Source organism: Nyctereutes procyonoides, unplaced genomic scaffold (genome assembly GCF_905146905.1).
Source record: "Nyctereutes procyonoides isolate TBG_1078 unplaced genomic scaffold, NYPRO_anot_genome, whole genome shotgun sequence".
Taxonomy (NCBI): domain Eukaryota; kingdom Metazoa; phylum Chordata; class Mammalia; order Carnivora; family Canidae; genus Nyctereutes; species Nyctereutes procyonoides.
The window spans coordinates 15,857,301-15,872,723 of record NW_026575036.1 but is presented as its reverse complement, the minus strand read 5'-3'; the positions used below and the strand labels follow the sequence as shown (position 1 = coordinate 15,872,723).

The 15,423-nt window shown below is 38.5% G+C and overlaps 1 protein-coding gene across 6 annotated transcripts in view; it reads right to left on the bottom strand.

Moving 5' to 3' along the window:
* FGD4 (FYVE, RhoGEF and PH domain containing 4) overlaps window positions 1-15,423 on the bottom strand; it is a 208,047-nt gene that overhangs the window by 93,837 nt on the left and 98,787 nt on the right. Inside the window, exon 1 of one of the 6 annotated variants that reach the window (XM_055318857.1) lies at window positions 4,686-4,816. The exons of the other annotated variants lie outside the window; for them this stretch is intronic. Coding sequence (XP_055174832.1) covers window positions 4,686-4,776 — 91 coding nt within the window. The 5' untranslated portion in view covers window positions 4,777-4,816. Of the gene's footprint in view, window positions 1-4,685; window positions 4,817-15,423 lie in introns of those variants that run through there. 6 annotated transcript variants of the gene reach the window in all.

The window sequence follows — 15,423 nt, the reverse complement described above, 5'->3', positions numbered from 1 at the left end:
CTAAATAAGTTAATGAATTTTAGACTAAAGAAGTATAAAAAAAAAAAATCTTTGCTTAATATTTTCATTCACTATTTTGCTATTTTCCACTCTAAATTAGCAACTCTGATAGAAGTAAATCAAGAAAAATACTGTATTGGGCAGTGTTAAAACAGAAAAACTGATATGCTATATAAATTGGTAACTTCTTCAGTTTAATAGTCATTAGGGGGCTTATATTTGCCAAGTCACACAAATAATCTTTTTTTTTCAAATAATCATTTTTAAGCTTAGTATACTTTCTATTATATTCAAAATAGATTTCATATTTCTATTTTGAATATAATCTAATAATTATATATTGTTATTACTCATATATGATCATATAGCAAATAATAGTTCATAGAATTTAATTGCTGGTTATAAATTTTAAAATGCAGGTCGATTTCTAATTATCCAGATGAATCTGGAAAAAGAAAGTGGATGAAATATAAACTCATAAATAATTCTCACACTTTAATCCATGCATTGGTTTTCTACTCCCTTTAAATCAAGCTTTTCAAGAACTTATTAAGAAACATTTCTAGATTGTTACATTTTATCTTCTCTTTTTTTTCTATTTTCCTCCTATGGGAGAAATTCAAAGTTAAATGCCTTAATTGCAGGAAGAGAAAAAAAAAGGGGGGGGGAGTACATTCTGAATATGTAACAAAATATCTTAAACATTTTATTATCATCTTGCCACAATTTTCTCCATGCAAACAGTTCCCCAAATTTCTTGGTCTCACACCCTAAAACTTCTCCCATCTATTTTTCTTCTACAGAGCCCTGTAATTCCATAATCCAAAACCATTTATTGAGCCCGTTCATGACTTCAGTATCGCTCTTTTTCTCTGTTCTTTATAACAGTGATCAACTAGGCCTCCAGAGTTCCAATGGAAAGACACTCTCTACTCGGATTCTGCTCAACAAGAAAGACCAGAAACTAATAAGCAGGATATTTACTCTATGAAAGAAAACTGAAGGAAGAAATGGAGAACACTACAAATATGTATAATTTACTAAACTTCTCTATATTCCTGTTCATTTAGCTTTACATTTCCTAACAGAAAAGATCATGAGTATTAGAAACGTACTCATTCATATAACAAATATTAACAAAGCAGCCAGTATATATCAGTCACTCTTTTAGGCCCTAGAGATAGAGCAGTGAATCACATAACAAAAAAATACACTGTATAAATGCTAGATGGCATAAAGAGCTAAAGGAAAACAAATTGAGTAAAGGAGACAGAGGGATGTTGGGTGGGGCAGGTCAAGGAAAGTGTCCCCAATTGGTGACAGTTGAGTGGACCTGAAGAGTGAAGCACACAAATATTTGGAGGATTAACCTTCAAGCAAAGTATAAAACTACAAAAGTCCTAATGTAGGAGCATAGTAGATACGTTCAGAAAGAAATGAGACAACATGGGGGTAGGCGGAGACAACATGGATGGTAAGACTGAGCAGAGAGGGATGCCTGGGTGGCTTGGTTGGTGATTGAGCCTCTACCTTAGGCTCGGAGTGTGATCCCGGGGTTCCAGGATTGAGTCCCGCATTGGGCTCCGCTCAGGTAGCCTGCTTTTCCCTCTACCTCTGCCTCTCTGTGTGTCTCTCATGAATGAATGAATGAATGAATGAATAAATAAATAAATAAATAAATAAATAAATAAATAAATAAATAAATAAATATTAAAAAAAAAAAAGAATGAGCAGGGAGCACATATGGCTTTGAGGTCAGAGTTAACAAAACAAGGTAGAGGCTGGAGTCGGGACAGGCAGGACCTGGTTTATCCCTGAGACAGAGGCTTTTCCTCTGACAGAACTGTGAATCCACTGAAGGGCTGCAATCACAAGAGAGACCATGGTCTATTTTCCACTTTTAAAGGAGCACTCAGGCTCCTCGGTGCAGAACAGACTTGAGGAGGTCAAGGGCAGATAGGAAGTTACTGGAATATTCTGAGAAAAACTTGAATGTGGCTTGAACTTATGTAGCAGCAGAGGATTTGTTAAAATGTGGTCAATTTGAGGTCTCTTAGAGCAAGATTTATTAATTAATTAATTATTTATTTATTTATGATAGGCACACAGTGAGAGAGAGAGAGGCAGAGACATAGGCAGAGGGAGAAGCAGGCTCCATGCACCGGGAGCCCGATGTGGGATTCGATCCCGGGTCTCCAGGATCGCGCCCTGGGCCAAAGGCAGGCGCCAAACCGCTGCGCCACCCAGGGATCCCGAGCAAGATTTATTGATTGGATTGGATGTAAGGGGAAAAACATTCAACGAAGAATAAGGTGTTTGGCCAGAACCTAAGAAATAACAGTTGCTATACAATGACAATGGAGAAGACCACAATGACTTAGTAGGTTTTTGGTTGTTGTTTTTTTTTTAAGTAAAAAAAACAACAACAAAAAGCCTTGGGGGCACCAGGGTGGCCGAGTCAGTTAAGCGTCTGACTTTGGCTCAGATCATGATTGCAGGGTCTTGGGATCCAGCTCTGCATGGGGCTCCCTACTCGATGGACAATCTGTTTCTCCCTCTCCCTCCGCCCCCCAGCTCCTGCATGCTCACACACACTCGCTCTCTCTCAAAAAAAAAAAAAAAAAGTCTTTCAATCTTGTCTATATTCATTCTCTAAGAGGAAAATGAGTGGTCTTCCCTAGGCCAGGTTTTAATAATCACCATGTAGAATGACCAACTTCCATGGCTAACACTATTGTTCTCCTCATAGGCACTTTCCTTCTGCTGCTTCAACATAGGACCAGCCAACTACATGTCCTTGGTCAATTAGCACAGGGAAAAAAATCTTAGAAGGATCTGACCTAAACAGGGCTTAGAGGTACTGTGGTAGGGAACAACTTAGAGAATATATGTAAATCTAGGTAAAGCCCTTTAAAAATATATTTCAGGGGATGCCTGGGACACCTGGGTAGCTCAGCAGTTGAGCGTGATTCTGGGTCTGGGGATCGAGTCCCGCATCAGGATCCCCACAGGAAGCCTGCTTTTCCCTCTACCTATGTCTCTGCCTCTCTGTCTCTGTGTGTGTGTGTGTGTGTGTGTGTGTGTGACTATCATAAATTAAAAAAAAAAAACTTAAAAAAAATAAAAAGGACAATTTCTTCAAGTCACTAAAAGAAGATAAAACTTTTACAAAATAACATGTACACTAAATATGCATGTGTAAAATGTTTTCTGAGACAACTTAATAGCAACAAAATAAACCACTGGTGTGAGCAGGAAGTGCTCTATTACTCTCCTTTCCGTTTAAAAACCTTAAAAGGAACTTTTGAAGCCCACATTACAGTAGTGGCCACTCAGTATAGGAAGATGCCCATCAGACCAGAAAAATTCTAGTTCTCTCTCCAGTTAAGAGCTGCCTTCCAGGAGGGAACATGAATTCCCTCCAATCATCCCTAACTGTTTGAGGATGGAATGAGAAGGGACAGAAGCTATTTCAAGCAAAGAAGAGAACTTCAGTAATGGAAAAAGAAAATACTTCCCCTCTGCCACTTCAAAAACTATTTTCATATTTAGAATGTGATGGTAAACCATGGAGAGATGACACAAACCTTAAACTTATTTATGCAAGAACAGTAGAGCCCCCTACCCCCCAAGAAAGGAATCAAGGCTTCCACCTTAGACAATGGCAAAAGAAGGGCAGGCATGGACTAGGCTCCGCAATCTCTACTGGGGACTAGGAGCAAAGCCAGCCAAGGCTGCGCAGCTCCAGAAAGGGGCCTTGGCTTCCCCGCTGCAGCACTCTGACCAACCCCACCCCTGGGCTTCTACACTCAGTGCAAGCCCCGCCGAGGCCACAAGAAGGAAGGAGTGACGTCGGAAGGAAGAGTCTTGGTAACTATGAGGATGACCTGCTGCTGTAAGGTGCAGCGTATCTCGTTTAGCAATGCAGACATGCTTCAGGAGGGTTTTTATCCATGAAGAAACAATGGGACAACAGCTATACAGATTGAGCCCATTTCAGTCTTAAAAAATATTTTTAGCAGACATTTCCTGTCACATGATTATATTTCTACCACACGGTAGAATTTCATTCCTCTTTGAAATTTCTCATTTATATGCTCTCTGGAATCCTGGAGGAAACAGTGGCTCAATACCACTGACATTAAAAAAAAAAAAAAAATCAAGCCTATGCCTATTTCTATAATGTTATCTAATATGTAAAACCCAGAACACTCAGTCCCCTGAACTTTACTAAAACGTGACTGGGATTGTGGGGGTTGTTTGAAAAGAATGGTGCTCCATGCAGGAGCACTAGAAAAGGATTAGTGGTAAACATTTCTTAGCTTTATTCACACCAGAAACGGAAGAAAAAAAAAAAAAACTCTTGCTTTCCTTCTCTGCATTCCTCTCCTTACTGAATTTTCAAACTGTTCTATGTTTGTAGGAATGAGTCAGAGAAACAGAACTTAAACAAATTTGTACTCTGCTAACCAAGCAGCAGCCTCCTGAAAAAGCCAAAAATCTTGAATATAGTACAGATTTTAATGCTGAAGTTGAAAAATAATGTAAACCTTTTTCTTAAGGTTAAAACCACATTCTATCACTTGCAGGTCCCTCGGCAGGCTATTTTATCAACTGATCCCAAACACTACCAAAAAAAACAATAAATAAATAAGAAAGATACACTAGAAAATGAAACTACTTACCTTGATCAGTGGACATGACTTCACATATACTGATAATTAGTCTAACTTGCTTTGATAATAAAATATTTGGCTTTACTCTTTTAATGATCATGTGATAAAGTCTCACTCCTGGCTTTAAAGCGTCTGGTAGACTGGAGATCACACAGACCCGCCAGGAGCCCGCACCAGGGCACTGTTTACTTCAGGGCATTCTTAGACCTTACTGCTCAAAGACAACCTCATGCATAATATGCCACACCTCCCCAGAGGAAGGGCTGCTGCAGTGTTTTTCATGAGACCAAGTATCTGATGATGGAGAGACTTCTATTTATTATGGTAAAATAAACAACAGCGGAGGCACATGGAAGCTTCAAGTGAGCTAGAAATACTTTTGGGAATAGGATGGTTTTATAAACTGACTAATTCCTTAACTATTAGTAATGCTCTAAAAAAGCCAACAGGAAAACAGTTTGTTTCCACTTTAACTGGGTCCATGCCCTGGACCGAAGAGGTTACAGATCCAGGATTCACAGGCTTAAGATGTTAAAACGTCGTTCTGAATGATCACAAAAGCTATTTTGCCACTTGAACCTTTCATTTTTAGCACAGTTCATTCAATAAACACCACCCATAGATTTCCTAAGGAAACCAAGCTTTATATGTTATTTCAGAACACTTTTTAACTGGTATAATATTTCTCATTTTTATATACCTTTATAAGTCTGTATCATTCAATAAGTACTCTAAAAATTCCTGATGCCCTGAAATATTAGAAAATGTCAATTAAAATACTTATAAAATCACAATGAAGTAACAGGCTATACAGACATCACTCTCATGGTTGGAAATAACCTCTCCAATCCCCTCTTCGGGGTGTCCACATGCAATGGTTGACACACTCCAGTTGCATCATATCACCTGGATGGCATTTCAAAGCATACATTGCCTAATCCCATCTCCAGAGTTGAATTCAATCAGTCTGTGGGCGTGCTCCGGATTTTACATTTCTAAAGCTCCCAAGTGGGGATCCGTGGGTGGCTCAGCGGTTTGGCACCTGCCTTTGGCCCAGGGCACGATCCTGGGGTCCCGGGATTGAGTCCTGCATCAGGCTCCTGGCATGGAGCCTGCTTCTCCCTCCTCCTTTGTCTCTGCCTCTCTCTCTCTCTCTCTATGTCTATCATAAATAAATAAATGAATCTTTAAAACACATATTAAAAAAATAAAGCTCCCAAGTGACACTGACACTGCTGGTCTGGGACCACATGTCAGGGACCACACTTGGAGAACTACTGGGGCAGAGCCTTGCCTGGTTTGGAGTCTTAACTCACTTATTGATGGCCTAAAGCTCTGGCTCATGTGCACCTGCTTAGGACTTGCTCAATCTCAGGGGAGGAGGGCAATGTTCAGGTCGAAGTGTGCAGGGCTGTGTATTCATTCACTTGAGACTCACAATAACTTCCACATGCTCATCAGGAAGTAGGGGGGTTATCAGCTTAATTCTTAATAAAAGAAATCTGTTTACACACTAGGCATGAATAGGTTTTACAACAAATCTAAAAAGAATAATTAGAAACATGGAGAAGGGGATCCCTGGGTGGCTCAGTGGTTTAGTGCCTGCCTTCGGCCCATGGCGTGATCCTGGGGTCTTGGGATCGAGCCCCACATCGGGCTCCCTCATGGAGCCTGTTTCTCCCTCTGCCTGTGTCCCTGCCTCTCTCTCTGTGTGTCTCTCATGAATAAACAAAATCTTTAAAAAAAAAAAAAAAGAAAGAAACATGGAGAAAAGGAGTCAAAGAAAGAAGAAATGTAAATTGTCTTTTATTTCCTTTGCAAACTCCACCCAAGTGTTTGAATTTCACTGTGGCAGGAAAACTGTCTATATTTGATTCCAAGACCACTTAACCTTGGCAAATTTCAGTAATGTAAAAAACAGAACATTTTCCTGTCATAAAAATGCCCCAACTTCAGTGCTTTCTGAGCTTTGATAGCAATGTTTAAATTATAAACTCAGGTTTGGTTTTCAAACAAATAAATACCTTTTCTTTTTTTTATAGTTAACATTTACTTTGTGCCAGGTGCTGTTAGGCACTTTACATGTAGCATTTCATTAAATCCTCACTGTAAGGTATTAATTTATCACTATTTTACAGAATTTTCTGTTAAAGGAATAATACAAGTAAGGTAGGAAATAGCAATTACCATTTTGTAGAAGAGAAAATGAGGTTTAAGAGGTTAAATATTTTGGCCAATAACACTAGTAAAATGACAACCTTTAAGAAATTAAATTCACTTTTGTACAATAAATTAAGATATAATGGAGCCTACTTTTTAATTTTTATAGATGAAAGCCAGAAAACCAAAACATGATTTGCAGCAAGTGATAATTAAAATAAAATATAACTATTAACATTGACACTCATTGTCCACAAGTGGTAATCTGTGATTATGTTCAGCATCTACCACAAACTTGTAACTAAATTCTAAGCTACCCAATAGTAGCCAGGGAAGTTTCTACAAAGTTAAACATGCACTTCCATATGACTCAGCAATCATATTCCTAAGTATTTAACCAAGTGAAATGAATACTCACATCCACACAAAAACCTGTACAGGAATGTTTACAGGGGCTTTATTCATAGTCACCAAAAGCTGGAAACATCCAATCAACCTTGAATTAGTAAATGGGTAAGCAAACTGTGGTAAATCCATGCAATGGCATAACACTGAGCAGTAAGAAGGAATGAACTAAGGACACTCACATATACATTAGAAAGAAGTCAACTTTCAAAAACAGAACTACCCTATGAGCCAGCAATTGCACTACAAGGTATTTACCCAAAGGATACAAAAATACTGATTCAAAGGGGCACATGCATCCCAATGTTTATTAGCAGAGTTATCAACAATAGCCAAATTATGGAAGGAGCCCAAATATCCAACAACTGATGAATGGATAAAGAAGATGTGGTATGGGGCTCGTGGTTAAGTGTCCAATTCTTTGATTTCAGCTCAGGTCATGATGTCAGAGTTATGAGATCCAGCCTCACCTCGGGCTCTACACTGGGCATGGAGCCTGCTTTCTTTCTCTCCCTGTGCCCCTCCCTGAATTGCCCCCCAAAAGACATGGTGTGTGTAAATATATGTGTGTGTGGAATATTACTCAGCCATCAAAAGGAATGAAATCTTGACATTTGCAACAATGTGGATGGAGCTAGAGTGTGTATTATGCTAAGCAAAATAAGTCAGAGAAAGACAAATACCATATGATTGCACTTATATGTGGAATTTAAGAAACAAAACAGATGATCATAGGGGAAGGGGGATAAAAAAAGTCGGGGGGGAAGGGCGGGGGGGGGGAGGAAAGGAAGCCAAACCACAAGATTTAATTATAGAGAACAAACTGAGGGTTGCTGTGGGGGGAGGTGGGTAGGGGCTGGGCTCAATGGGTGATGGATATTAAGGAGAGCACTTGTGATGAGCACTGGGTGTTATATGTAAGTGAGGACTCACTAAACTCTATAGTCTAATATTAGACTGTATGTTAATTAACTGGACATTTATGACAATCGCATTTAGTCATGTAACCACCACCACAATGAGGATCTAGAATAGTTCAATCTCCTTCAAATAGTCCATCATAACCTTTTAAAAAAATTTTATTTACTATGTCCTTTTGTAATGAATCAGTCTCTCCCCACACTACGTCCTACTTCAGATTTATGTCCCTATGGGCTCCCTTTTCCAGAATGACATATAGAATCATAGATATATATATATATATACATATACAATATACCATATACAATTGTCAAAACTCAGAATATCCTACAGAGGGAGAATTTTGTTGTTAATAAATTATCCCTGAATTTAAAACATTATGGAGCAAATAAAAGCAACAGGCCATGAAATGGCCATGAAATGGATGGTTTGTCTTAGTGTAAACCCAAAACTATGATTTTTGGTATGTTCATTGCCTTTCTCATCATAGTAAAGATAATCACTGGTTCATTTTATGTTTCCTGTGATTTTTAAAAATCTTTTTTTTTAAATAAATTTTTATTTATTTATGATAGTCACAGAGAGAGAGAGAGAGAGAGGAGAGAGAGGGGCAGAGACACAGGCAGAGGGAGAAGCAGGCTCCATGCACTGGAAGCCCGACGTGGGATTCGATCCCAGGTCTTCAGGATCGCGCCCTGGGCCAAAGGCAGGCACTAAACCGCTGCGCCACCCAGGGATCCCGATTTTTAAGAATCTTAACTTCAGAAGTGACCTAATTAGTTCTCCACATAGAGTCTATTTGGGAACACTGAAATTTATGGTAGTATATTTAAAAGGACCTTTCAAATAAATGTATGGCAATTTTGTTGATTTTGTAAGATTATTTGTCCCAGATATCAGCCCTGAAAATACCTATAGTCAATGCTCAACAATTCACAGCTATTCACAAAATAGCCTGTGCATTGAGGACCTAATGGGCTGGCACTCTGCTCTTAGGCATCTCCTCCTTCCTCCTTTGAGAGAGGTTAACCTTCACAATTGATAAGGGACAGAGAAAGTTCTGCCCAACATTCACATGGTATTCTTTTATCAAGATTTTATTTATTTATCTGACAGAGTGTGTGCAGACACATAAGCAGGGAGAATGGCAGGCAGAGGGAGAAGCAGACTCCCCACTGAGCAGGGATCTCAACTGGGGATCATGACCTCAGCGAAGGCAGACACTTAACCGACTCAGCCACCCAGGCGCCCCAATAGCTTACCATTTCTAATGGAGATGGAACACAAAAATTTACCATGAAACTTGTGCTTCCTGAAATTAACATTAATCTACAACGTTTTAAAAAATGGTGTGGATTAAGTTGTCTGACGTAGCATTTTTACTCAAGGCTACCCAACACATCATCTGTCATAACTGAAGAGTTCCATGTACTAATGGCAAAGGTGGCTTTATTATTTACTAATAAACATTTTGGCAATAAACTCTCAACAAGAGAGTTATACCAAGTGAATGCCACTTTGTTCAGATAGGACAGGAATAGGGGAAAAAAATAAATACCTGTGACTTTCAATTATTAACTAAGGAGTAAAATCCTTATATTCATTCTCCAATGTTATTTAACTGAGAGACAATCTCCATTTTCACAGAACAAAACTAATCTAAATCTTTTTTTTTAAATTTTATTTATTTATGATAGTCACAGAGAAAGAGAGAGAGAGGCAGAGACATAGGCAGAGGGAGAAGCAGGCTCCATGCACCGGGAGCCCGACGTGGGATCCCGGTTCTCCAGGATCGCGCCCTGGGCCAAAGGCAGGCGCCAAACCGCTGCGCCACCCAGGGATCCCAACTAATCTAAATCTTAACCCATTTTGCACTCTTTAGTCTTCTGATAACAATCTAATAAAATCAAACAATTTGATATTAAAATGATCCCCTTGTTGGCCTAAAAACACCTTTTTTTTAAGGTTTTATTTATTCACTCATGAGAGATATGAGAGAGAGAGAGAGAGAGAGAGAGAGAGGTGGAGACACAGGTAGATGGAGAAGCAGATTTCATGCAGGGAGCCTGATGTAGGACTCGATCCCGGGTCTTCAGGATCACACCCTGGGCTGAAGGCGGCACTAAACTGCTGAGCCACTGGGCTGCCCAAAAAAAACACCTTTTAATTTAAAAAGCCAACCGACTGATGCATAATTTCCATTTTGCATGTCTGTGAGCCTTAATGAAGATCTAAAATTTTTTAATACATGCCAGGTAAATGCTATCGCTTAAATATTTTTGTACCAAATTATTTTCATGCAGATCTCCAAAGCAAGTTACTATCCCTGAATCTTTATTCTTTTAAAAATACTTAATAAAAATGTTTTATATTAATTCCAGTTAGATGCTCAGTTAAAGTCCCAACCACACAGAGCAGTATTAAAGTAGACAGTACCCCTCAGACCAGAGTTTATGCATAGATGATACTATAATCCTAGATTACTTACACTGCTGTCCATTCTGGATTCTTACTCAATTCCATTACTCTTGCACTTTGGAAAGCCACAGAAAGCTACACATCTTTCTTATGACATGTAGATGGAGATAGCTTGTGTATTTTAGGTATATAGAAGAAATATTGTACCTGAAATGTCATCTGACTTTTTAACATTTCTCTAATAAAAATACATAACCCTAGAGAATAAAAACACTTTCTCCAACCTAAATTATGGAATTGATCTCTATACCCCAATTATAGGCTGTTTGATTTTACCTGTATGGATTTCCTGCATCACACCACTCATTTCACATGTTCACACATATAGCCCAGGAGTAAATGCACTTTAAATTGGTGATCTGTCTCTCTTTTGGCATTTCCCCTTTGCCCCATTATGGTCCACCTTCACATCTGGCAAGTTTGGTTTTTTAAAAAGATTTGTTTATTTGAGAGAGAACACGTGGGCCCGCAATTATGAGTGGGAAAGGAGAGGGAGAGAGAATCTCAAGCAGACTCCCTGCTGAGCACAGAGTTCAAGTGGGGCTCAAGGTCATGATCCCGAGGTCATGACCTGAGCAGAAACCAAGAGCCAGACCCTCAACCAGCCTCATGACCCAGGTATCCCCTTTTTATCTCATTTAGTCTTTGTACTAATCCCAGGTAATTGGCATGATCTATATTCAAAGGAGAAACAAATTGTTAAATACAGTGTTTCTTCTTTAATTATGATTATTATTTTTGCACAGCTTCCTTGGGTTCCACTTCATCAGTGCCAAGTGACTACCCTACACTGGAAGAGCTGTGTGTTTCCTTTAGGAAATCACATTCACTTCAGCAAGAAGTTAATTCTGAGATTTCAAATCTACACTCATCTTGCCACCACCTGGATTCCTTCCTTTCCTAAACTCTTGAATGAATCTATTCTTATTAGCTCTCATAACAGCTCTCATAATAGCTCTTCATCAAACAACATAAATACTGCACTTAATAAGATGCTGGACACACACTAGATAACTGTTTCTCTTCACTGGTCAATCCCTATCACAGTCCTTCTGCCTCAGCCACCTCACAACAGTCATTCTTTACAAATGCCTTCTCTGGCAGTTTCTTGTCCTTCACTGTGGCCCTTTCGCCTGTGCACACCACAGCAATATCCCACAGGCTTCTGCTGAGGTTGCCATTTTGTGTGAACAAAATACCATTGCAACTATTTTAATGGATATGAAATTTCAGTTGTGGAAGATGAAAAAGTTCTAGAGACGGCTGGTGGGGACGGTGGTAGAACAGGATGACTATATTAATGCCACACAATTACATACTTAAAAACAGCAAAAATAGTCAATTTTATGTTATATTTTACCACAATAAAAAATTATTGCGACTAAAACATTTTCCACCATGAATTTATGATACCCAACCTCAGCCAGCCTATGGCCAATCTATCTGTTCATGCTTATGAATTCCCTATCACAGACTCTCTACTGCCTATACTATTCCTTTGCATTCTTCTTTCTTCAGTATCTACTCTGGGAAACTGACTCACTTGAAGGCTGCAACTCTTCCACTATGCAGAAGATTCTAAACCATCTATTTCCAACAGCAACCTCTCTCTTTCAGCTTTATGCTCTCATTTCCATTTATCTGAAAGCTACCTCCTTCACTGGAGAAGAGAAGACTAAACTTTATCTTGAAGGGTTTAGTGAGGTTTTGTTAGGCAGCAGTGGGAGGGAAAGCACCTTATTTCAAGCTGTATGGTGAGGAAATCTGTGGCAGATTTGCAAACTTTGCTGCTGCTTGCAGAGCTGTTCATCACTTGCCAGCTGAGATCCTCAGTGGCTGCTTACTGCACTCAGAATGAATCCAAACTCCACACAGGCCTTAAGTCTCTGTCCCCTGCTTACCTTTCTAGCTTCATTTCTTGCCACTTTGCTTTCAAAATATGTTCCCAAACCATGTTCCCTCTATCAATCACCAGTTTTGAGAAGGAAATCAAGAAAAATGTTTTCTTTTCATAAATTTCCACAGGAACCTATTATTTTTTCCAACTTTGAAATAGCCATGTAGCGTCCAGAAAAGAGTCCTTTGAGGCTTTAAGAAAATAAAACTTAGGCTTTGCCCTTGGCAGGTCAGATAAAGGGTAAAGTACAGCCAATTACTTGCTACTAACTTGGGAGAAAAGAGGGAAGACTTTTGTTTCTCTCTCTCTTTTTGATCAGCTGCCTCATCCAGCTTTCATTTAATTATTTGTCTTTCTTTCCTCAAGACCCTAATAATGCACAGCTTGCTGGTGTAACAGCAGCTGCTTAGCCTTTTGTGTTGGGCCTTATATTCTTAAAGGACAAACTCAGAATATGAAAAGATAAACTAAATATAACCAGCACTGTCCTGTCTGCAAATCACCCATTCTACTTATTTCTTCCCTTTTATCCTAGATAATAGCACTAATACATGTAGTTTCCTTTTGGATGAATCTCAGGAATATATTACAGAAATAAAGAAAACTGCAAAGAAAAAATAGAGTATTAGTCATTCCAAAGTTCAGTAAGTGGTAGGAAAGAAGATCAAAGATAAAAAGAGAACTTAAGGGGCATCTGGGTGGCTCAGTCAGTTAGGCATCTGCCTTCTGCTCAGGTTGTGATCCCACGGTCCTGGGATGGAGCCCCACATTGGGCTCTCTGCTTGGCAGGGAATCTGCTTCTGCTTCTCCCTCACCTTCTGCTTGTGCCTGCTTGTGTGTGTACATGCTCCTGCTTGTGTGTATGCTTGTGTGTGTGCATGCTCGTGTTCTATGTCAAATAATCTTAAAAAAATTTTTGTCACTTCTCTTTTAAAATAAGAGAAAAGAAGAAAGAAAGAAAGAAAGAAAGAAAGAAAGAAAGAAAGAAAGAAAGAAAGAAAGAAAGAAAAAGAAAGAAAGAAAGAAAACAGCCAATTTCCATCATATGGGTCTTAAATTGATGAATGGATGCATGATAAATTATCAATTTACCTGCTAGAAATTTTCAAATTATTATCCTAGCAATTTATGTATTGTGAACTTTACCAATAATGGTGAACCAGATTTCAGTATTATACTAAAGACGATAAAATATCCATATAGTCTTTAAGACATAACACTGTACATTAATCTCTAGAACTCAATCTCATATTAGTCAATAGCTCACTGTAGAGTATGGCATAACCTTTATCCTCTACACAGAGCAGCAAAGGCAAATGTATTCAGCATCTAGATACATAACACAAATGGGTAAGGATACCAGTCTAAAACAGTATGAATTAGAGTTACTTGTGGCAACCTGGAGAAAGGATTTTTTTTTAAATTTCAAAACTCAAAACCATTGTGTGGATCAAATAAGACTGTGATCCATCAATTTGACGTTTGTTCTGAAATAGTTTTATCTGTTTATTCACAAGGTATTTTTGAGCTTCTACCTAGTAAGCTTAACCTGGCTCACTACTAAGAACCCGGGATTTTTTTTTTTTTAAATCTGCACCATCACTTTCAATGGCATCTCATTTTCCTTCAACCACACTATTCTTCTCAGTTCCTGCGGCCTGGCCTGAAGATCTTTCATATGATTAGGTCTCACTATCCCACGTAGGTTTCCTTTCAACACTTATTTACAGCTACAATTAAATGAAAGTTCATGCAATGTCCTTGTTCAGCATTTGTCTTTCCTGCTATTCTCAAAGCTTCTGGAGAACAAGGACCATAACTGTCCCATACATTTCTATAGGCCCTCTGCAACACTGTATCAGGTGCTTAATACTATCTCATTAGAAGGTCCCTTCCAAGGAGTCAAAGAGAGAGCAGACAAGTAGAATGGTGACTGACAAATCTGGATGGGGCCTGTTACTACCATGGGTGTAGGGAGGTAAAGGAGGGCTTGCTAGAACAATGCTCCAAATTTTTTTATGGCACATCCCTCTCAGTGCGAAAACTGGACATTCCATCTCCAAGTGTGTATGGATAAATGCATAATTAAATATATTAAATATATTAATGTGTTTATGTAATACAGGTATCACTGTAAGTAATACAAATATTACTGCACTAAAATGCATACTGTAAAAAAAGAACTTAAAGTAGGATGAGGTAAAGATAAAATACTATTTTTGAGGGATTTGTGTGATTCAATCTTTGTTTTTTTATTTATTTTTAAACAGATTTTATTTATTTATTCATGAGAGTCACAGAGAGTAAAGCAGAGACATATGAAGAGACATAGGGAAAGGAAGAAGCAGGATCCCTGCAGGGAGCCCGATGGGGGGACTTGATCCCAGGAACCTGGGGATCAAGCAGATGCTCAACCACTGAGCCACCCAAGCATCCCGGTTTTGTTTTTTAAAATATTGGTTAAATATTTAATGATATAACCATCTGAAAGAGCAGATCTAAGTTGGTTTACTTCCATACTTGGTTTTAATGACTGCCCCTAGTTGAGGAACATTTCATTATTCTACATACAGGGAAGAAGTACATCATTGGCCACACTTACTAAATCATGACACACATTTTTAAATCCCATCTCAATTATGCAAAAGTTTTCCTTGAAATTCTTCTAGTATACTTCCATCTGCCTTGACGTCTTAGAAAGTGTTACATTTTTTTTTAAATTTGGTCTAAAACCTACTATAACTATCTCAACGATTTTAAAGCAAGCTAAAAAAGATCTTGTATTTAAGTTTAAATGTGTATGCAGAAATGGGTTTTTTAAAGGAAATTTTTAAAAATGAAAGATACACTTATATCTATTTCAGTGATGACACAATAATGGAAATA